General features: G+C 45.3%; 1 protein-coding gene across 1 annotated transcript in view; it reads right to left on the reverse strand.

Annotated features, from left to right (window-relative positions):
* Positions 1–13,199, reverse strand: part of TMEM117 (transmembrane protein 117) — a 325,750-nt gene extending 312,551 nt beyond the window's left edge. The window contains exons 1-2 of the mRNA XM_084810666.1: positions 13,024–13,199; positions 7,074–7,368 (exon numbers count right to left, since the gene is read on the reverse strand). Of these exons, the coding sequence (XP_084666792.1) occupies positions 7,074–7,350 (277 nt within the window). The 5' untranslated portion in view covers positions 7,351–7,368; positions 13,024–13,199. The remainder of the gene's footprint in view (positions 1–7,073; positions 7,369–13,023) is intronic.
* Positions 13,200–25,053: the final 11,854 nt, after the last annotated feature.

Raw genomic sequence — 25,053 nt, forward strand, 5'->3', positions numbered from 1 at the left:
GGAGGGCTGTTAAGTGAGTTGTGAAGATACAGTAACTTGCTGAGACTTAAGGTGATAACAATGTCCCTAACTTCAGAGATAACAATGTTGCATGAGACAAGCTCAAATGGCAAATCTCCCTAGATATGGAAAGCGAACTGAAGCTTTGTATTGCTTGAAAGAAGAGTACAACAACACTGGATTCATAACCTAGCAGTGGCATGTCTGATTCTCTCTCTCATGCCAATGCTCAGATCCTCAGATCAGATCCTACAAGACACTTTCCTGCCATAGAGGTTGGGTTGGGGCTGCATCATTGGCATGCCTTGCTAAAGCAGCCTTTCCCAGTCTGATGACCTCCAGTTGCATTGGACTGCAACTCCTATAATTCCCAGCCAGCATGGTCAATGGCCATGAGGATAAAATAGCCAGACGTTGGCCATGCTGGCTGTGAATTATGGGAGCTGTAGTCTATCACATCTGGAGGACACCAGGTTGAAAATGGGGCTCTGACTTTGCCCCAGTGGGCAAGAGAATATTATTTATTTATTATTATTAAATTTATTATTAAATTTATTAATCGCCCATCTGGCTGGTCACCCAGCCACTCTGGGCGATGTACAACGTACAATAAAACAGTTTAAAACAATAAAATTTTACAATGAAAACATTTTCTAAAATACCCTAACCCACCCCAAATGCCTGCCTGAACAACCACGTTTTTAATGCACAACGGAAGCTCATTAAAGAGGGGGCATGACGGAGTTCCCTAGGGAGGGAGTTCCACAGAGTGGGGGCCACCACAGAAAAGGCCCTCTCCCTCGTCCCCACCAGTCTAGCTGTCCTGGCTGATGGGACAGAGAGAAGGCCATCCGAGGCTGATCTTGTTAAGCGGCCTGTCTGGTGCTGCTGGAGGCGCTCCTTAAGATAGGCTGGGCCGGAACCGTATAGGGTTTTAAAGGTCAAAACCAACACCTTGAATTTGGCCCGGAAAACAACTGGTAACCAGTGCAACTCCTTCAGCACTGGAGTGATGTGATCTCACTGGCAGCTGCCTTTAATCAGGCGAGCCGCCACGTTCTGTACCAGCTGCAGTTTCCGAACCGTCTTCAAGGGTAACCCCACGTAGAGCGCATTACAGTAGTCTAAACGAGAGGAGACCAGGGCATGTACTACCGATGGGAGCAGATGGTCGGGAAGGAAGGGGCGCAGCCGCCGTATCAGATGGCGTTGATACAGCGCTGTCCGGCTCACAGCTGACACCTGAGCCTCCATGGACAGCTGGGAATCCAAAATGACCCCCAGGCTGCAGACCTGGTCTTTCAAGGGTAGCCGTACCCCATTCAACACCAGGTCAACATCCCCTAGCCTCCTCTTGTCTCCCGCCAAAAGTACCTCGGTCTTGTCAGGGTTCAGCTTCAGCTTATTCCTCCCCATCCAGCCACTCACCGTCTCCAGACATCTGGACAGGGATTCTACGGCCAACCTTGGTGAAGATTTGAATGAGAGGTAGAGCTGCGTGTCATCTGCATATTGATGACACTGCACCCCAAATCTCCTGATGATAGCCCCCAGCGGCTTCACATAGATGTTAAATAGCATCGGGGAGAGGATGGAACCCTGTGGCACCCCACAAGTGAGCGGCCAAGGGTCCGAAACCTCCTCTCCCAGTGCTACCCTCTGCTACCTGCCGGAGAGGAAGGACCGGAACCACTGCAATACGGTGTCTCCAATGCCCAACCCCTCCAGGCGGTCCAGGAGGATACCGTGGTCAACGGTATCAAAAGCCGCTGAGAGGTCGAGGAGAACAAGGAAGGAGCATTCACCCCTATACAGAGCCCTCCTCATATCATCTACCAAGGCGACCAAGGCCGTTTCTGTCCCGTGCGCAAGCCTGAAGCCCGACTGAAATGTGTCTAGATAATCAGTTTCTTCCAAGTGTGCCTTCAACTGCACCGCCACCACCCGCTCAATCACCTTGCCCAAAAATGGCAGATTTGAGACTGGGCGAAAGTTGTTCAGAACTTGAGGATCCAAGGAGGGCTTCAGAATGTAGCCAGAGCTGACCCAAGGCTATTTAAACATTCAATATATTTGAAAATCTGTTTTAAAACTTAAGCAGGAAAACAGTGAATGTTTTTCAACTTTTAAAACAAGTGAAAACATGCCACACAGGAAGTATCAAGGTATGAATGGTTTATAGAGAAAAGTAAATGCAAAAGAACATCACTCACAGAAGTAAATGTGAAACATGTACAGAGAAAATACATTTGTACCCATGACCCATGTGGCCATTACATGCAAAGATTTCATCACGCGAAGTAAGCTACAGTTTAACTTTGGCAGAAGCATATTAGAAAACAATATTAGGAAAACTATATTAGGGCACAATTCTATGCATGTATAGACAGAAAAAAAGTCCTACAATTCCCTGCATGCTCCAGCCAGCATGGTTGCCTGGAGGGATGCTGGGAGATGAAGGACTTTTTTTCTGTCTGAATGTGCATAGGGTTGCACCTTTACAGTGCAATGTGGCCCCTAGACAATGTCTGGGGTGCCATAGGATGCTGTGGACGTCCTCATCCACACCCAGAGACAGAGATATGAGCATGGAGGAGGAGATCCGATTGTGGATCTTCCCTCCTTCCCCTTCACCCTTCCCAGCTGCTGTAGAGGTTGCAACTGCAACCTTGTAAAAGATATCAGAGAGGGACATGCTAGCTAGTGGGGAGGGGAGAGGCCAGCACATGCAGAATCCTATGTCCTCTCCATAGGTCGACTAGTCAAGCTCATAAGCCCATCTACCTGTTCTTTGTGATTTAAGTGCAGGAACAGAGACAAAACCGCCTCTGTCTTCCGCCCGCCCTGCCTGGCGCTTGCTGGCACAGCATAGGTTAGATGAACTCAGAGCCCTCAGTCTATCAAGAACACAACTCACAGGATTGCGCTCTAAGAGCATGAAAGCAAATAGCTATGGCACAGAAAAGTTAGAGTAGGCTAAACTGCCAGCCATTTGAATTGTTACTTAGCTCCACTTAAGCTTTCACCAGTCAAAACTAGTTAAATGCAATTCTTAAAGCTTCCAACTATATAACAGTGCAGTCTAAACCTTTAGGGGAAAGGAAGGGGAAATGAAAAGAAATGTATAGCTATCTATCATAAGTGGAGATCCAAAGAACAGGCTCCTGTGGACCCAGATGAAGATTGGAGAAGACCTCTCCCAGAGTTCAAGGTGTAAGACCCGGCAAAGTCCAGATAGAAAAATTAATCCAGGTAGAAAGTGAAGAAAATGTTTTAAAATGAAAAAGGTGGTGCAGCCTGAGCTTCACCAGGGAGTAAAATGAAATAGAGGGGGGAAACTGAACGAAGCTGTTCAGGAACTGGAAAATTCTGTTCTAAATTAGTGAATGACATGTTGGGGGGCAGAAATCTGCAGGGACAGCTTTCCATTGTTTTAGGGGTTAACATAAACCTAGGGCTTATCAGGGTTCAGGGAAACACTCTGGACTCATGGAGCTGCTAGTCAAGAGAGTAGCAAATGTTGTAACTTCTCATGCTGGTCCATTGTTATAAGGATCATCTCCTCCCATATGCACCTGCCTGGACCCTAAGATCATCTTCAGGGGTCCTTCCCCAGGAGCCCCCGCCAAAGGAAGTGAGACAGGTAGGTAACAGGAAGAGGGCCTTTTCTGCTGTGACACCCTGGTTGTGTAATGAGTTTTCCAGAGAGGCTTGCCTGGTGTCTACGTTGTGCTCTTCCCAGTGCCAGGTGAAGCCCTTGTTATTTTCCCAGGCATTTTAGTCTTTTAGGAATCTTACATTTCCTATTGTATTTTAAATCTCTGCATTGCTGCTAGATTTTATTTTTGTTTTTAGTTTTATACCACTGTTTTAAACTTTTACATTGTATATTGTATTTTATTATGTTTTGTGTGGTTTTAATTGTTGTGAACCACCCAGGGAGCTTCAGCTATTGGGCAGTATAGAAATGTAAATAAATAAATAAATAAATAAATAACTTTGTTCCATGGCTTGACTACACCTTTTTTCAGCATAACTGTCTGTATCTCAGACTCCAGGCAGCAAAAACATTCTGCCCTCAAGGAAAGACAGTTATGCTTATGAACCAAAGTTTTACTTGCATTCCATTACATGGCTTCCTTACAAGCCCTTTGTTCCCAGCACCTCAACCCAAAAAGGGACCTTAGTAACACAGGTTGAGGAAGGCACTGAGTTCTGTGTGCCAGTTCTATGACTCCAGCCATTTCTGCATGTCCAGAGCTAGCATAAGGAGGTGACATGAAACATCAACATGCTGATCTGCCAAATGTGAATGGAGGCTGTCTCCTCTTTGATGTAGCAAGTGGAACTGAATAGCAGTGAAGACTGGGAAATCAAACCTGTGCAGTGAATAAATAAAGACTGATTCACAAGTCTAACTTGTTTGATTTGATTTCAGTATTGTCTATTCATAGGTCATAAACACATGCTGCGTTAGGTCATAAACACATATGGAATCTCCAAGAGATATTTGTGTGTTCCTTAACTTTAAAAGCCAAAGCCAGGATCTGATCAAGAGAAGAAAGGGTTTTTTGGTACTGATTGAAAGAATAAACATGGCCTAAATCCACTTCTGCCAATTCAAGGCCCACTCTCGGGATGTGTTTCCACCAGCGATTTACTCCAACCTGGCTGTGTGGTGAGGTCTCTGTGTTTCCATGATGTTGTGGCCATTCAGCACCAGTCCCGCATTTTATCACAGAAAAAATGCTTCTTCTGAGACTGGTTATAGTCCGACTTTTCCAGCTTACTTCGGCTCCATTACTGACCTGTTTCCACAACCACACTGGGTTTGATATCATAGTCCTGCCCATGGGGGGTGTAGCCCAGCCTTTGTGGGTGTGTCACTTGTGACTTCAGTGACCCAACCCTTTCCCTCCCTGTTTTCCAGAACTTTCAGCACTGTTTTGGAGCAGGATGCTGAGGGACCAACTTTTAAATCATCATTGAAAATAAGCACTAGAACGCTAGTGTGTATAAGCCTGCTATTGCGGGCAAGCACTCCCATTATAGCCTGAAAATCAGGTTTATCTCGGGTCACTTCCCCAGAAATACACATGGGGAGCTAATATTCCTTTGTGTAGTTTGGACCAGGGAAATGATGCTGCAAGCATCACAGCATGTAATATGAAAACTAGACTAAGTCACTATCTCATTATCACACTATTGTGCAAGTCTTTGATCAATATGCACACCCTCTATGTCAGTATCTTCCTATGACTATATCCCTCTATCGAGAAATAGCACTAACACACATTTGCGCTATTGCATGACAGTGCTATTTCACAATAGTGCATTTTCCAGAACAAGCCTCAACAGGAGTCAGCAGGCACCCAAATGCGTGCTAGTGCTATTTCGTGATTGAGTGATAGAGTCCTAGCAACATACTGATGTGGAGGGTATGTGTATGGATGGAAGACTTGCACAATAGTGTGATAATGAGATAGAGACTTAGCATGTGCCTGCTAATGCAGTAGCATTAGAGGGAAAGGAAAAAAATGGGTGGAATCGAGCATACGTCTGGGAAGTCTACTCAGAAGTAACTCCCACTGTAGTCAGTGAGGCTTGTTCCTGAGATTGCCATTAAGGGGAGTAGAGCCCGGAGGGGGAGTCTCTCTGACTGGTTCAGCAACCCCTGCCAGTCTGATGACGTTCACTTCCAATCCCCCCACCCCACCTGGAAGTATGCTTCTGTCAGTGAAGGGGGAGAGGGAGGGGGGACTCAGCAAGAGGAGGCGGCGAGAACACAGATGGCATAATCAGACCCAACCCAGACTCCACCCAGCCATTGAGAAAATAATTTGATTAGAGCTCAGTGGAAACAGCACAGAGCCCCAGGCTACAGAGTTAAGCGGGAACTTTAAGCACTGTGGAAACTGGAAAAGGAGCGGATGTGACTGGGGACACATCGCAACAAAGTTGCAAGCCAGGTGAAGCCAGTAGCATGGAAACACAACCCTAGTGACTTCACTAAGGATACACTTGTATGTGGGATATTTGGGGGGCTTGAAACCAATCGCTCCCCATGGCACAGGAGAAGGATTTCAGACAGTGACTGCTTCCGACCCACCCACATTTCTGGGTTTACACAGTTTACCATTTCCCAAGAATATGCTTACCACATAATCTGAAGGGCCACATGTCACTGAAAGTTTAAAAGACTAACAAATGTATTAAGGCACAAGCATTTGTGGACTAGAGCAGGGGTGGGTGGATTTCAGGCTTGTCAGATCAACTCAGCTTTTTAATTAGAACGCCAAGATCCACCAACTAGAGTCAGGTGGAAATCCTGAACTTGGCTCACAGGACTTTCACACAAAAGCCCACTCCTGGTTAACCCAAGTTCCCTTCATTTCGGCAGCCTAACTTAGGTGGGAAAAGTCATTTTGTTGTTGCTATTGTCAAACAACTGGGAGTCAGAAATCATGTCAATCAACCAGTAGATCCCAATCTACCTTCTGCTCACCCCTGGAGTAGCATCTACTTCATCAGATGCAGCCTTATCTTGGAAACTGGGCTCAAACTACAACTTCATGATGAGCTGCAATGAGCACTAAAGGCTCTCATGTCCAAGTTTCGTATACAGCAGCACATGCTGGCTTCAAAACCTTTGATGTGCCACCTGCCCCAGCACCTCCCATGCAAGCTTCCAATAAATGTAAAAAGAGGGATCCAATATAGCCATGCCCTGTCACTATACAACATGATAAAGAAGAGGTTGTGTTCCAGAAATACATCAACGTTACATCAAGTCAGCAGGCAAAGTGTCATGATGCACATCTTGAGTGGGGAAAGTTAATGCCTTCTTCATTAGGCTAAACAGATGTTCCTTCACTTTTGGGAGGGCTTAGAGTCGTTAAGACTGATGATTTGAAACATCAGTTTTCAAGACAGACTCATCTCTGCGGTGCAGCACATCTTGTTCCGCCATCACTGATTCACCGCAGGATTTCGTTTGCAGTGTTTTCACCCTGAAAAGTGTCAAGTGGTAACATCATAGAGAGAAAGGGCTTTTAGCACATTGTGGGACTTACCAAACAAACGTTGGTGGAAGAGGAACTTGCCAGCTATCAGTCCCGTGAGGATGGCAAGTAGCCACAGGAACACTTTTAAAAACCTCCAACCTCCTCCTTCGGGGTATTTATTGGAGACAAACGAGAAGCAGTTCCCAACGACAATGACATTCGCTTCCGTTTGACTGTGAGATACTGGATCCTCAGCAAAGATTAAAAAGTTACAGAAGATCACCAGGTAGGCCACGATCAAGCGGGACCATGGATGCTGGAAGTAGTAGCGAAAGTCTTTGCCCATCCTCCAGCACTTCAGCACCTGCATGTAAAAACAAAGCATGCCCATCACCAGACATTGCGCTATGCATCGTCTCCTCCTTAGTAGTATAGCAGTAAATTTTTGAAGTGCAGGCACTCATCATGACCGTCCCCACAGCCACGCCCCCAAGGAGAGGCCAAAATTGCAGACAGCTCTGTTGATCTACAAACCAGTTCTAAAAGTTTTCAGCTTCATCAGGCACAGGTCTTTTGTAAAGCTCATGGATCCAAATTGCCCACTGAAGCCACCCCAAAATACTTCATGTTACAACAAAGAACAATATATTGTTGCTGGGAACATTCATTTTCCCCCCAGCTATTGTGAGGATTGCAGCTAAGCTGAGAAGGAACAGGGAAGTCTGAGGAGGGTGGCAGGTGTCGACAACATCCCTACTAATCAAAAAAGTGCTGGCGCTGCAGCCCTGCGAGCCCTGCTCCACTACATCACTGCTCCTTCTGCCTCCCCAACCCCTTCTTCTTTTAGAGGGGCTCCACACAGGTCTGCATGCTTGTGCAAACCTGTTTTCCCACCAAATGGTGGTGTGCTGAATAGATGGTTGATGTCAAAGTCCAGCATGCTGATGGCGGGAACGAACAGAATCTCTCAACCACAGGCAATTTCGCCCACTAAGCAAAAACCAGCCCTTGCATTAATCAGTAGGGAGTATGAACAGAAAACCTACAGTGGGCAGAATGCTTATTCATGTCTCTTCTGCATTAACTATTGTCCAAATCCAAAGAAAGTCCCATTGGTATTACTGGGACATAAATTAGTTGCAACTAACTATTGCCCTATTGATTTGAATGGGACTTAAGCATGACTAACTTTCTCTGGATTTAGGCCAGTGTTCATATACACAGCATGAGAGAGGCTCCAAAGCAATTTAAGCCTTGTGTATGTAAATGCTCCAATAGCCAACCAATAGAAAAGTTCTGAAGATTGCAAAAAAAACCAAAACAGGACTGTGACCCAATTCTATGCATGTCTACTCAGAAAAAAGCCCTACTGAGATCAATTGAACTTACTTCCAGTTAAGTGTATAAATGGCATGCACACTTAGCTGGGAGTAAGCATCACTGAACACAGTGGTCGGATTAATCATATGAAACTTGAGTTAACCAATCCATCTATTGATTAAGTGTGCATATGGATAACAATACCTCTGAAGCTCTTCTTACCTTTTGAATCTAGATGATGGGTTAGAAATATATAAGAGATGGCTCTGTCAAAAAGCTTCCCTTTTGTGGAACTAAAAATCACAGGAAAGACATGAAGGGGTTGATGGGGAGTGATGGATGCTACTTATCTTGGTTAAGGATGCTGTGGTTTTAAAGAGACAGACAATGAGATAGCAGACCTGTGCCACGGTGTGCTTTTTATTAGCCTGGGTTTTTTGATGCTGACTCTGATGGTTTTAATTATCTGCCATACCATATCTTTTTGTTTTTAAATTGCTTTAACTTTGTTATGATTGCTCTATTTTTTAATGCTGTTAACCACCTTGAGTGCCATTTTATAGAGATATGCAATTAAAAAATAAATCATCATGCAAAAACAAAAAACAAAAAACCAGAAATCCAGCAATATCCACATGTGCGCAAGTATAATGAGTGATAATATGCAAGCTATTTCCTGTGCAGAAGGGCTTCCCCTGTGGCAAACATTAAACAAAGGAAAGGGAAGTGCCATAGCTCAGATTAACATACTATTCAGGAATAAGGGCAGGTTCAGTAGTAGTAGTTGTTATATAATGCACGTTGTTTGTATATATGTCAATGGATATTTTCCCTTGCCTTTTATATGCTAACAAGTGGGACCTGTATCAAAACATTGCAGTATGTCCCCATCCGCTAAGAAAAGTGCTCCTGTTAAGAAGCTGCCTTATACCAAGGGAGACGCTTCGTCCATCTAGCCTAGTATTGTCAGTACCAACTGGGAGTGGCTCTCCTAGATTTCAGGCAGGTGTTTTTCCAGCCATCCCTGGAGATGCTGGGGATTAAACCTGGGATCTTCTGCAGGCAAAGCATGTGCTCCACCACTAGGTGACATGCTGTCCTCCAGGATACTATATATGGTAACGGGATCAAGCAGGCCAATTTATTCCCCCCACCCTCAGTTTTAATTTATCTCTCTAATTGAACAATCCCAGGTTTAGGGGGTGGGAAAGGCCTCTGCCAGAGACCTTAGAGCAATGTCAGTCACAGGTCAATGGTCTGTCTCAATATAAGCCCACTATAGACATATTGGGCTGGTTTACATGTAACAACCACTCAAGAGTATGGGTTGTCATTGCGTCATGGCTTGTCATTATGTGCAAACTTTGCACTACAGTATGGTTTGAGTGGATTGCTTTAAAATGATAAGGCTTGGAAGAAAATAATCAAGGGTGCAAAGCCTATTCGTGATGGAGAAGTTATTCCTTGATCTCCGCTAAAGGGGATTGTCTACTGCTGTTTATGTTTCTAATTCTTATGTAATTGTATGTTTACACGACTTGATGGGAGGTTTTGCAGTATTGGAGAAACTGAGGAGAACCCATGGTTTGCTGTTGGGTTGTGAACTCTGGGCTGTTTGTGGTTAACAACCCATAGTTAAGCCATGGTGCAGAGTTCACATGTAACGAGAACCCACGATTCAATAACCCATTCTCAACCTATCCTCAACCTATACTCTGGGTTGTCATTATGTGTGAACCAGGTCATTATGGCTCAATGTTTGCAGAAAGACAGTCTTGCTAGCGGCACTGTGAAGATTCTCATACACATGAATGTTGCCCATTTACAAACTGATTTGGAGCATCCTATACCTGGACAAATTCCAAGGAAAGACATTCAATTGATTTCCATATAAGCCATTTCCATATAAGCCATTTCCATATAAGACTCTGGCCTAAAGGCAAATGTCTCCTGGGAAATCTGAACTTCAGTAAAAGAATTTAAAACTAAGCAAACTGTTCCATCAATAGCACATTGTGAGTTCATGCTATAGCTTCCTTTTGCATTCATAAAGATGACAAAAGCAGCTGCTGTTGTGGCTTTTTCCAGAGTAGGGTGCCAGTAAATACACCAACAGAGCCTTTAAGAAGAATGTTGTGGGACAATCCAATAACAATGTAACTGTGTCAAAGTCATAAGAGCTAGAAAAACAAGATGCAAGAAATGACTGAATTATATTTCTTTCAGTGACAAACATTAATTTGTAAACAAAGCTTTTTACAGATCACTACATCCAACAACTGTCATCATTAGAACAAGATTTTTTATTTTATTTTTAGCATGGGCAATTAATAATCTTTAGGTCATTACTTCCAAATGTGATCTAGGAGATTCAGAAAGTTACCTACATATTGTGAGAAAGTTTCCTGCCAGGTTTCAAATTATCGCTTGCTTGTCATTTGGTTTAGATATCCCTCCCATTCATCTATTCCGGTCTCTCAGCCCCTCTATATAAACTTTCTAGGAAGCAATTGCATTTATGGTAGAGAAACAGATGAATGGCAGAGAGATGTAAATGAAAACAAAGCCACAATTTGAAAACTTTGGTCTTTGAAAAAAACTTTTAACAGACACAAACTGAGGATACAACCGTGAGTATTCTAATCTGAAAGATTTGCACAACACTTTTGCAGGATTCTAGAAGTCAAAATAATAATGAGGAGGAAAGGCAGGGCCATTAGGCAGAGTGAGGTGGGCACCTCAGGGGGCAGCTGCTGGGAGACAGCAGCAAGGTATTGGAGAAGAGAGTGCCAAGCGGCCTCCCTGTGTCCCCTAAGCTAACCCGCTCCTTCAGGTGCACTGGAGGATGCTGTTCCATTGTCATTGTTGAAGGAACAGTCCAGTTGGCTTTTGTACATGGAACAGGAGAGGATGCCATTTTGTTCTTCACCTTGGACCAGGCTTGAGGAAAAGTAACTATATAGATCACATTTCAAGTATTGTTCCCTTTGTGTACCTCATCCCAGTCAGACTCTAAAGAACCGTAAAATAGAACAATGTTATCCCCAAGTTGCAGATGAGGGACTGAGGCTGAAGGAAAGGCCAGCTTTTAAGTTTGGTTGCTGAGGAGACAGAAAGAACTGGGCATGTTTAGCCTTGAGAAGACTGAGAGGAGATATGATAGCGCTAAGTACTTGAAAGGTTGTCACAGAGAGGAAGGCCAGGATCTCTTCTCAATCATCCCAGAGTGCAGGACACGGAATACGGGCTCAAGTTACAGGAGGCCAGATTCCGGCTGAACATCAGGAAAAACTTCCAGACTGTTACAGCAATACGACAATGGAACCAATTACCTAGGGAGGTGGTGGGCTCTCCCTCACTGGAGGCATTCAAGATGACAGCCATCTGTCAGGGATGCACTGAGCAGGGGGTCGGACTCAATGGTCTTATAAGCCCCTTCCAACCCTACTATTCTATGATTCTATGATTTTATGTGAGATCTGAACCAGAAACTACCTAGTTCACACTCTTAACATTGTGGCACACAAGTTCTATTCTTATTTCAACTCTGTACCTGTCAGACTATAAGAAAGGATACCTATTGCATTTTTTATTCGCTATCATGTTATGCTTATATGATAGGTTTCTCTCTGCTCTGTACATGCATACACGAAAAGCACATCTTCAAAGACATTTTAAAACTGAAGAGATGGCAGAGTTAATGTACCCATGTTAGAATCTTACATTAACAAAGAGTCTGTTCTCAGTGAAACTGGTGAGAACAACACTTAGCCTTACAGCCCTGGATCAATAATGTACAATAATAAGGGTGTGCACGTTAAAAATAAACAAGTACAGAGTACCGTTCCATCACAATCAGCATCCAGGATGATGGATAAGTGTTTCCACGGCTGGGGGTGCATTTTACAAATTATATAAGACAGACAAGCCTCTCAGTTATGAGGGCTTTTTAAAAAAGTCATAGGAACCAAAGTAACACTGAAGCAAGTAAAAATAGATATCTGATCACTGCTGCACATAGCATTCCTAGATGTAGCCTGGGGGTAGGCAGGGTGTATGTGTGGTATGGGGAGGTATTTATAGCCCCTTTATGTAGACTGTAAACTGGTAGTCTGACACACACCATTTCCATAAACAATGACAAAACAAAACTACGATTCGAGGAATAACAACGTTCTTAAGCTTTACTGCTTTTCACCCATACTTTTGAGGTGCTTTAGGGAGAAGGAAAGGGTCCACTCCACTTTGAGAGGTAGCCTGCTAGAGCATGTGTGTCTCCCCACACTACTGGGGTGAGTACTGGCAAAAATCAGGATAGTCCCTTCAGTGGTGGTGAGGTCTCGCCTACCTGACTGGACCACAGAACCAAGGGATCACTCCCGCCAGGCGACACATTACGCAGTTTCAGCCCTTGGAGCTGAGACGTGAGCATGTGCAGAGTGCTTTTCCCTCCCCACCAACTACTCATGACACCGGTCTCGCACCCGTCATAGGACAAGGGCACCGCCAGCGGCCCTAAAGACGCAACTGCCAGGCAGGCTTCAGCCCCGGCACCTCTCCTTTCAGAAGGCAAGCCCTGCCTTTGGGGGGGGGGGGCGTTGTTCATGTTTGGGGAAACCAAACGCGGCTCGATCGCCGCCGCTGGGAGCAGGGCCAGGCACTCCGGACCCTGCGCCGGTGGGGGAGGCGCTCTACTCACCGCGGCCGGCAGACCCCTTTCGATCCAGGACTAGCCCCCTTCTCTCGGCTCGGTTCTACCCAGCAAGGCTTTATTTAGCAGGACGCGGAGAGCTGCCGCCGCCGCCGCCGGCTATAAATACACCATCCGGCACAACTTGACACACGAGCGGCGGCCCTCCTCCTCCGGCCGCCTGTGATTTTCCCCTCGGGCGTCTCTAGCGGCCGCCTCGGTTGCTTCTCACGGTAGACACGGCGGCTGGACTGGTAGAGCGCCGGCTGCGACAAGGCCGGTTACGACCGGAATCCGAGCTCCCGCAGGCCGCCGCCGCCCTCGCTGTCTCCCCTGGGCCCCCCTTCTCTCTCCGTCTCCAGGCCTCGGTGGAAGAAACGCTGGCGGGGGGCGGCACGACACGGACGGACGGATCCTGGAGGAGTTTCATGTCCCCTGCCCAAGGGACGTGAGGATTTGGAGACATCGGGCAATGAGAGAACGAATGGGGCATGTATCCATACATGCAATCATTATTATTATTATTACATTTATATCCCGCTTCCCCCCCCCCCCTTGCAAGGAACCCAAGGCATGAACTTGCATGAACTTCTTCCTCTCCATGTTATCCTCACAACAACCCTGTGAGGTAGGTTCGGCTTAGAGACAGTGACAGGCCCAAAGTCACCCAGTGACCGTCATGGCCAAGTGGGGACTAGAGCCCGGTTCTTTCGCGTCCCAGTCCAACACTCTACCCGCTACACCACACTGGCTTGCGCATGCCCAGTCTAACGAGAGGGGCCTCCCCCTCCTCTCCAAGATCCTCTTCCTCCTTCCCACAAAGCCCAAATCTATACCTTGTGTGTTTATTCTGTAAGTCCCCCTGAACTCCCGCCTTCATAATAACTCAAGCCCACAATCGATTTGCAGTCCTGGAACTGAGCGTGTGCAGAGTGCCTTTGTTCAATGGGACTGACCTACATTTGCAGCCCTCTGTATTTGCCCTCTCAACTTTATATACTGCAATAAAGTCCTACTGGTTTCAGTTGACGTCCCAGGCTTCGCCCTGTCTCTGCTCCCTAAACATGGCTAGGATCAGGATATTCACTGGTGGTTTTTTTATATGAGTTAATATTAATGTGAGTTAGGGTGCAATCCTATGGCCGCTAGTCAGCAGCTAGATGGCCATAGGATAGGTTGGTTCCCAGGAACTGACCTTGGAGCCCACGCCCCAAGATTGGTTCCCTGAGAACTGATCTTCACTCCCTCCCATGCCGCCTCAATGGCCCCGCGCTCCGCGCTCAGAAGAGGAGCGCGGAACAGTGAAAACGGGGTGTTCCTGGGGGCGTGGGGAAGTCGGAAATACGGTAGGACACATCCAACATGTCGTCTGGCTGCATTTCTCACACTCCGACTTCCCGCGGCTAGACAGCCAAAATTGGCTGTCTAGCTGCAAATGCAGGGTGGCTGAAGCATGGAGGGGATGATCCCCTCCACGCTTCTCCTGCCCTGCATTGGCTAGGCGGTCACCCCCGAGTTCGGAGGCAGCCGCCTATCCTGGTAGGATTGCTCCCTTAATTCCTGCTGATTTCTGTTGGGGGCCTCCACTCACCCCAATAGTAAATATAGTTAGAATCCTGTTAGAAACAGGATCAGAAATATAGTTAGAAATTTTGTTAAGATTTTTTATTACATGAGATAATATTCCCGTATTGGCTTGCCATGTACAGGCCCTTCGAGAAGGTCACATACCTTTACTAAAATTAAGGTCACATACCTTTACTAAAATTAATCCTAAATTAATCCAAAAGATAATAAATCTTTAAGGTTCTCCTAAAAACCATCAGAGAGGGGGCCAAATGTATCTCCCTGGGAAGTGAGTTCCAAAGTGAAGGGGTCACCACCAAAAGGCCCTGTCCCTGATACTCACCAGTCTAGTAACTCTTGCTGAAGGACCAGAGAGCAGGACTTCAGAAGCCCATTGCAAAGCATGTGTGGATTGATATGAAGCAGTCCTCCAGATATGCTGGTCCCAAACCACTTAGGGTAGGGAACATTGCCCTATTGACCAAGGGCCAAATTGGCTCTGGGCAAGCACATCTCAGGTCTCATGCCAGCAGTGGGCATAGCCAAGCCATAATGACACGTGGCCCCTGACATGATTGCCTAGAGCCCATTCATACACTCATAGTCACTGCCTTCCCCTTGCCCTCTCTCTCTCTCTCTCTCTCTCTCTCACACACACACACACACACACACAATATACACTCCTGCATCCTGAATATGCCTCCTGAAAATCAGGGATTGGAGATAAGAGACTTTCCCAGCTGAAAATTTCTTGTCTCTGATCAGATGCTTATCAGTGATAAGAATTTTGATTTGAGGGAGAGAGAGGGCGGGGCCTGGAGGAGAAGCTGGCAGTCTCAAAGGGGACCTCCAATGGGCTGTATCCAGCCCGCAGTGTAGAAGTTCCGATCCCTAAATTTTAGGGCATTAAAGGCTAAAACCAGCAACCTTTTATGCTATTGCGTAGAGACTGAATGGTTTCTCCTATGTAAAATGCTATAAGGCATTGCTGGTAGTTAAATGAAGAGGTATAGCACACTAAGCTAAGTTGATTCACAGCCTGATCTTGTTCAAGTCTTTCAGAACTGCAACTGCCCCCTCTCCAAATCTGCATGCATTTTTGTAGATAGCACTTAGCACATTTCTTAGGGGTGGAGGGAAAGAGGCGCCCCTTCAGATAGTTGCTGGCCAGCAAGCACCATTGTCCAGACACAATGGGGATTTGACAGGCTAAACTTGTTCAACCAGTTTTGGCATCCCAATAATCCTGAATATTTTACGAACAGAATCAATAAACTGTAAGACAGCAGTGGGCAACATAAGGCCCCTGCACCACCAAAACTCAATAGCACAGTGGCAAAAAAAAAAAAAATCGGCAGTTTGCCGTTGGATTTTGGTAGCAAACCATGACGGACTAATGGCTTTTCTACCCAAGGCATTTATTGTGTGTACTTCATTCCCTGCTCATGGTTGTTCACAGTTCTTTAGACAATGCCATGATTCTCCAGTTTTGCTTCTGTTTTTAAACAGCACTTCTGGCAATTCTTTTTAGAGCAGGGTAAATGCGGTATTATTTGTGAAAGTGAAAGAAAACAGTTATTCCACTTGTGCAATTGTGCTAGTCCACTATACCACAGTGCCACCTAGAGGTTATATAGTGGAAAAGCAGGAAAGGAAATACTCTTTGTGTCATGCTTGGATCTCAATTCTGCGATGAAACCAAAGCAGATTAACAGCCTCATGTAGAAAAGCTCAATAAAAAGGACAATTTTAGCTTGAAAGAGATACTGTGGCTACAGTAAACTGAACCACATATTACAGACTACCTGTTCAATTCCTGATTTAAATATGACCTGAACCATATCTATCTCTATACCAGGGAAGAGAGAAGTGTTCATGTGTACACGTGTGTGCAAACTTTTTGATTCTCTTTGACCTCTCAGCTGTTTTCCATACCATGGTATCCTTCTGGATCACTGAGACAGATGCCACTGGTGCAGCATTTCAATGGTTCTGCTCCTACCTGGACAACAAATCCAGATGGAATACATCTTCCCCATGGAATGTATACTATGGTGTACAGCAACAATCTGTGCTGCCCGCACACTACTTAACATGTACATGAAATCACCAGGTGAGGTTGTTCAGGGATTTACAGTGGAATGCAATCAGTATGCCAATGACTTCAAGCTCTATTTCTCTTTTTTATCTAATTCAAGTGTGAAGGTGGATGTCCTTGACAGGTGCCTGAATTAGATAGGGGGATAATAAGATGAAACCTGATTCAAACAAGATAAAGACACTAATGCCAGGTGACTGAATAGGTAGTACTCAGTGTTCTGTAGATGGGGGTGGATGACCCCTTAAAGATCAGGTGCACAGCTTAGAGGTGCTATTAGACACAGCCCTGAATATGATGCCCAAAGAGCATTTACAGCCAGAAGCATCTTTCATCAACTCTGGTTGGTCTTCCCTTGGGTCTTGCCTCAGTTTTCTTTGCCTTGGTAATCTCCAGATTGCCTTATTGCCATGCACTCTGCATGAGGCTACCTCTGATGTGTTCAAAAAGGAACTTCAGCTGGTTCAAAATGTAGCAGCAAGGTTGTTAACTGGGACCCATCATACATGAACGTGTTATTAATGTGCTTAAAGATCCTCACCAGTTTTGAGTTTCTTTCTGGGCACAATTCCAAGGTGCAACCCTATGCATGTTTAGAAAAAAAAATAAGTCCTACAACTCCCACCATGCTCCATGCTGGCTGGGGCATGCTGGGAGCTGTGGGACTTTTTTCTTTCTAAACATGCATAGGATTGCACCCTAAACCAGGTTTCCTAACCTGGTGCCCTCCAGATTTTTTGGACTTACTCCCATTGGACCCAGCCAGCATGGCCAATGGTCAGGAATTCTGGGAGTTGTAGTTCAAAACATCTGGATGGCACCAGGTTGGGGAAGGCTGCTCTGAACAGTCTCAGTCCAGGTGAACATAGGCTTCTCCACATGAGCTTGACCATTTGCTGAGGTCATCATCAAAAGTCTTGCTCATTCTACTACCTTCAGATATTAGGCAGATGGTTACCAGGGGTCAGGCACCCAAGGTGTGGAAATCCTCCCCTTTCAAGACATTTGCTTGGCACCTATTCTTTTTTCTTTTCTGCAATAAGTTAAGGGCACAATCCCATGTATGTTTAGACAGAAAAATGTCCTACAACTCCCAGCATTCCCCAGCCAGCAAAGGAAGTTATAGGACTTTTTTCTGTCTAAACACACATAGGATTGCACCCTAAATCTGTTTTACCTACCCAAACCTTTGGATAGATCAACTATGTTGCCTGTCACTTAGCCCCTCCTGAACCCCTACAGGCTCTGGAGAGTGGATAAGGCCCCAAATTAGCCAAGATTAAGGTATTTTTACAAGACCAGCTCGAAATCAGTTTTTTGACAGGGACATTTTTTTTTTAGCGGAAAAATTGACTTTTTTTACCTCAAAAAAACCAACCAATGAACCATGCCCTACAGACAAATATTAACATATAATCAGATATACTTCACCTAGGCCCAGTCAAACTACTCCACTTATTTATTTATTTATTTATTTATTTATTTATTTATTTAATTTATTGCATTAATATCCTGCCTCTTTTCCTCCTTAAGGAACCCAAGGCAGCTTACATTATCCTTCTCCTCTCCATTTTATCCTCACAGCAACAACCCTGTGAGGTTGGCTGGGCTGAGAGTCTGTGACTGGTCCAAAGTCACCCAGTGAGCTTCCATGGCCAAGTGGGGACTAGAACCCAGATCTCCCAACTTCCCCATCCAACACACTAGCCACTACACCACACTGGCTTCACTTATGTAAAAATAGTTATTCTGGGGTGGGGTGGGGTGGGGTGGGGGGACACCTAACATTTACAAACAGAATCAAAGCATAACCTACATGAATAGTTTTTCTTGCTCTTCACATTTCTATTCAATTATGCTGCTGCTTTATCTGTGAGGTTTTTTAAAAAATATAGTTTTAGTTATATTCTGTTTTGTTTCATATTTTATTGTGGAACTGTACTTTAAAAATCTGAGTTTAGCCACCTTGAACATGATATTGTCAAAAGGTGGGGTAGAAACAAATGAATGGTGCCTGTTGGATTTGAGGGGGCTTCAGGAAATACAGCAAGTGACAAAGTATAGAGCTGAAATGACATTTAGGGAGCAATCCTTGTAGGCCCCTTCCAACCCTACGATGGCCTTGTAGGCCCCTTCCAACCCTACTATTCTATGACTATTCTATGATCCTATGGCCACTAGAGGCCATAGGGCCCATAGGGCCAATCCTATGGCCATTAGAGACATGGCCACTGTCTAGAAGGCCATAGGATATACCCTTTTCTGGGAACTGACCTTGGAGCCTGTGCTCCAAGATCGGTTCCCAGAAAACCGACCTCCCCCCTCATCTGCACTGCCTCGGAGGCAGCGCGGAGAAGACCCATCCTCTGCACTCGCAAGAGGAACGTGGAACAACTGAAAAGGGGTGGGGCTGGGAGCGTTCTGGGGTGAGGAGAGCGAAGCTGCACGTACAACACATCCAATGTGTCCTATGGCAGCTTCCTCTCCCGGTCGGCCCCCCCGCCGCTGGACAGCTGAAAACGTCTGTCTAGCGAAAAAGAGCAAGGCAGGAGAGACGTGGAGGGAACGATCCCCCCTGCCCCCAGTGCCTCTCCTTCTTTGCTTTGGATAAGCGGTCACCTACAAGTTCAGAAGCGGCTTCCTATCTAGTTAGGATTGCACCCTTAATAGGTGAAGCTTTTCCCATCGTGGAAATGCAGGGATGGAGAAAGAGTCATCTCTTGCACTTCTCTCTGTCCTGTAGCAAGGCAGCAGCACCTTGGTAAGGGTGGGGGGAGGTGACAAACCTCCCTCTAGAGTCTAAGCAAGAGGATCAAAACCCATAAGTTAGTGATTACAATAAGCCTGTATGGAGGTGAGCAAGTGCTGGCAAGGGAATTGTGGCTGCAGGTTACAGCATGCCTTAGGAACAAGGAATCAGGAACGAGGGACAAGAAGAATAGTCACAGAAATAATGTAAGGGAGCATAAATAACAGCCTAGCTGCACAAGTAAAGGGCAGGACCTGACCTGGAGATAAATAGAATTCAGGTCATACTTATGTAGTAAGTAATATGTATACTTATAGTATACTAAGTATACTAATACTTATGTATTCAGGTCATACTTATGTAGTAGACCAGGCTGTTCTTGCTGTAGGTCTCTCTTTTGGAGTGGTATTGTAAGACTAGTGCTGTGCCAAAAATTTCTCCTCCATTTTTTTCAATCATTCTCATTCAATTTGATAGAAAAGAAATTCCTTTTGAAAAGAAATTCAAAGCAGAAGATAATTTCGGAGAAATTCTCATCGGTTGGGTTCAGGTTTCTTGTGCTTGCCTTACTTAGGAGGCGGCCAAGGAATGTGCACAAGTGTCCTGTTTTTCATTGCACAATCATCTCCCTGGTAGCCTGTAGCATCCTTGGCTTCCCAAACTTCAATTAAAGCCCAGGGGAAGACATCATGAGGTAATTCCTCCCATAGGGCTTTCTCAGACCAGGAAGTACAGACAGCCTTGGAGGCTGCAGAGCAAGGTAGAGATCTGTAACAGAAAGAAAGAACATGCACAGCACCCTTGGCTGCCTCACAGTGATTAGGTAAACTCAAGACACCACAAAAATAAATTATAAATCATACTGAAAATGAGGCAGAACAATGGACGGCTTTTCCATGGGGGAAGAAAACTTTCAGGAAATTGGAGGACAGATTTTGGCACAGCACTAGCTTCAGCTCTTCCCTGGAACTCAACACAACACTTCCCCCTCACACTTGCATTGTGGTGGAGGCAAATGCTGGCCAGCCTGCCAACACAGTTGATGCTGTTTCCACTTGCAGTGGCAGCAAAGCGCCCCCACTTAAGAAATAAGAAATAAGCTGTGCTACAACTTCTGCTGCCGATGGTGAGCTCAACCTGTGGGAAACTGCTAAGAATTTCTCCTCACCAGGAGAAATTTGGTGAATTTGTCCCTCCAATTCCTCTGCCCACAAATACAGCAGAGAATTTCAAGAAGCCATTTGTGCACAGCTCTGCTTAAGACATGCTGACTAACAAGGGTTTGATTCTTGTGCCCTTAAAGGTTATTTTGATTATTGGTTTACTGTCTGTTCTGATGTCTTCTCTTTTTTCATTAATACTTAAGTTATGCTTTGTTTTGTTTTAAATGAGGTCCTGTAAGCAGTGGCCTAGCGGTAAATTTTGAAGTGCAGGCACTCTTCATGACACCCCCAAAGCCACACCCCTTTTACGATTATAGAATAAAAATTAACTTTTCATTTCTTGCCTTGCTCACAGTTCTATGAATGCAAGATTTGGGCATGTCCCAGATGGAGACTCAACTGCTTAAAGCAACAACTGCTTAAAGCAACAAAGCGGAAGCTGTTGCATAAAATAGAATCAAGCTCTCATACTCAGTCTTGCAATACTGAGATTTGTATTCAAATAGTTAACGTTATTAATCAAAGTTATTAAGTACTTGGTTTACTTATAATAGGCAGCCTCTCACACTGTCATTCCTTCAAGGTGCTGTTTTCAATTCAGCAAAAGGGATGATAAATTACAGTAAGGGAGGATGCATCAGATGCCTTATCTTTGTGAATAAAACTGTTGAAAATGTAGGACACAGACTACCCCAAAATGCCCCCTCTCTCTCTCTCTCTCTCTCTTTCTTTCTTGTTTATTCACACAACCCAATCATATTCCCATGCCTATATTTACTCAAGGTGGCATACAGCTCAGTGGGCCATACTTCTAAGGAATAGCATTTAGGATTATAATTTGAATTGGAAGACAGTCCCATTAAACTCAGCAGGCTTTACTTCCAAGTAAACAGGCAGCCGGGTTGGGGCTGCTTCAGGCTGATTAACCGTGTTAACTCGAAGGAAAGACTACAATCCTATATATGTTTATTCAGAAGTCCCATATAGGATTGCAGCCTTACTTGGAAGCAAGTCCCACTGAAATCAGGAGATATAGGCTGCAATCCTATAATGTCTGCCATTGATTTCAATGAGACTTACTGACAGCTAAGTAAGGCCTGCAGCCTTACGTAGGCTGCAGTCTCAAACACCCTTTGAATGAATTGAGACTTACTTCAGAAGAAAGTAAAACAAGGATCCATGAAATCAAAAAGGGATCCTCATGATTTCATATGATTTTTAAAGGGGAGACTCCCAAAACCACCATCATATCACAGAGCATATCTGCCTCCAAGGATGTTAACAAGGTGCTTGTTTAAGTTAGCCCAAGTATGCTTGCCCTTCGTGGCTTATGACATCCAGAAGGGAGGGGATGACTGGCTCCTTTCTAAAGGGTATCAGTTCTTCCCTACTGGTCTGGGTGGTGAGACCACTATTGAAATAAGCATCCTTGGATCCAGCAGATCTGAATAATTATAGGCCATGATGCTGTTAAAGTGCTGCATTCAATATGCCAACAAATTTTGAACACTCAACAATGGCTGCAAGACTGGAAAAGGTCAGTTTACATTCCAATTCCAAAGCAGGGCAACGCCAAAGAGTGTTCAAACTACCGCACAATTGCGCTCATTTCACATGCCAGCAAGGTGATGCTCAAAATCCTACAAGCTAGGCTTCAGCAGTATGCAAACCGAGAACTACCGGAAGTACAAGCTGGGTTTCGAAGAGGCAGAGGAACTAGAGATCAAATCGCCAACATTCGCTGCATCATGGAGAAAGCAAGAGAATTCCAGAAAAATGTCTATTTCTGCTTCATTGACTACGCTAAAGCCTTTGATTGTGTGGATCACAACAAACTGTGGCAAATTCTTAAAGTGATGGGAGTACCAGACCACCTTACCTGTCTCCTGAGAAACCTGTACGAGGGTCAAGAAGCAACAGTAAGAACCAGACATGGAACAACCGATTGGTTCAAAATTGGGAAAGGAGTACGACAAGGCTGCATATTGTCACCCTGCTTATTTAACTTATATGCAGAGTACATCATGAGAAATGCCGGGTTGGATGAATCACAGGTCGGAATTAAGATTGCTGGGAGAATTATCAACAACCTCCGATACGCAGACAATACCACCCTAATGGCAGAAAGCGAAGAGGATCTAAAGAGCCTCTTGTTGAGGGTGAAAGAGGAGAGTGCAAAAGCTGGTTTGAAACTCAACATTAAAAAAACTAAGCTCATGGCATCTGGCCCCATCACTTCCTGGCATATAGAAGGGGAAGAAATGGAAGCAGTGACAGATTTTACTTTCTTGGGCTCCAAGATCACCGCAGACGGTGACTGTAGCCATGAAATTAAAAGACGCTTGCTCCTTGGGAGGAAAGCTATGGCCAACCTAGACAGCATAGTAAGAAGCAGAGACATCACCTTGCCGACAAAGGTCCGTCTAATCAAAGCTATGGTTTTCCCAGTAGTAATGTATGGCTGTGAGAGCTGGACTATAAGGAAGGCTGAGCGCCGAAGAATTGATGCTTTCGAACAGTGGTGCTGGAGAAGACTCTTATGAGTCCCCTGGACTGCAAGGAGGTCAAATCAGTCCATACTAAAGGAAATCAACCCTGAGTGCTCATTGGAAGGACAGATACTGAAGCTGAAGCTCAAATATTTTGGCCACCTAATGCGAAAACTCTCTGGAAAAGACCCTGATGCTGGGAAAGAGTGAAGGCAAAAGGAGAAGGGGACGGCAGAGGATGAGATGGCTAGATAGCGTCACCGATGCAATGAATATGAACTTGAGCACACTCCGGGAGAGAGCGCAGGACAGGAAGGCCTGGCGTGCTATGGTCCATGGGGTCACGAAGAGTCGGACACGACTGAACGACTGAACAACAACAAAAGCTAACATCCCTTTCCTGGGCAAGGTGCTTGAGAGGGTGGTAGCAGAATTAAATCCCATCACTCGTGGATCGTCGTGGTGTTGTGTCCAGACCAAACTCCGCTCTGCCAAAATGTAGCCACCGCCACACTGCCAAGCTGTGGTTTGATCAGGTGGTAGGATTAGCCAGCGCAATGCACTGTTACCAGGGTACGCCCGATTGTACAACGATCTTCGAGGAGGCTTCTTCTGTCTACCCCATCACTCGTGGATGAAATTGATTTTCTAGATCCACCTTCAGTCAGGGTTTCGGCCTGGTTTTGGCATAGATAATGCAGTGGTCACCCTGAGCTTGGCTGAGACAAGGGGGCTGCAACCCAGTTGATTCTCCTGGATCTCACAGTGGGTTGCGGTACCATCAGCCAGGGCATAATTCAGGACAGGTTGTCTTGAGTTGCAAGTGGGTGGTACAGCTTTGCAATAGTTCCATTCATCCTTGGATGGCCACTTACAGAAGGTGGTGCTAGGGTGTGTGTGCTAAACTCCATGGCATGCTTTGGTGCCCAACAAGGTTCCATCTTGTCCCACATGCTACTTAAAGTCCACATTGAAACTGCTGAGGGAGGTCATTAGGAGACTTAGAGTGCAGTGTCATTGGCATGCTGATGGCCCATAGCTCCGTCTCTCTCATCTGATCCCAGGGTAGAAGTGGATGTGCTTAATCAGTGCCTGGCCAGGGTAATGGGCACAATGAGGGCCAATAAACTGAAGCTTGATCCGGACAAGACCGAGGTACTGCTGGTGGGTGGTTGACTCTCCAGGTGCGTGGTGTGCTAACTATCTTGGAAGAATTTGCAGTCCCCAAATACTGGGATCACGTCCATAGCTTGGGGGTGCTTCTAGACCCAACTTTGCTACTAGAGGTACAAGTGTCTTCTGAGGCTCAAGCACCTTCTGCCACCTTGAGCTGATACAGCAGCTACAACTCTGCCTGTATAGTGACATCCTTGCTTCAATGATCCATGCCCTGGTAATCCTGTTAGATTATTGCACTATATTGTATGTAGGGCTGCTCTTGAATACAGTCCAGAAACTCCAGTTTCTGGATTGTATTCAAAATACGGCAGCTAGGGGATTGGCTGGAACTGGGCATTCCACACCCAATTCCAGATTCCCACGCACAAATCTGGAACATCCATGAGGATCTGGAACTTGGACCCAAATTTTTCACCATAGTTGCACCATGAAGTTCTGGATCAGTGCTTTCTGTGGTTCAGTCCCTGGACACAGACATGATCTGTGATTTTGGAGGCATCCCCATAAAAATCCAGGGGAACCATGAGTATCCATGCCTCAGATCCATGTTTTGCAGCATGACAGCACCACAAATCCATGGATCCACGATTTTCATAATGAAGTCCATGGACACAGAAATTATCTGTGATTTGCTGGTTATTTTGGTGGCACCTTCTGTTAAAAAAATCCATAGGATCCATGCCCCAAATCCATGTTGTTATGCAATGGTGGTTCTGTGAACATGAGTGTGTGATTATTATGGATTCATGTTTTTACATTATGCTTGTTCCATGAAGTATAGGATCAATAATTTTA

The sequence above is a fragment of the Heloderma suspectum genome, chromosome 7 (genome assembly GCF_057233095.1).
Source record: "Heloderma suspectum isolate Gila_16-S chromosome 7, 16-S_ref, whole genome shotgun sequence".
NCBI lineage: Eukaryota > Metazoa > Chordata > Lepidosauria > Squamata > Helodermatidae > Heloderma > Heloderma suspectum.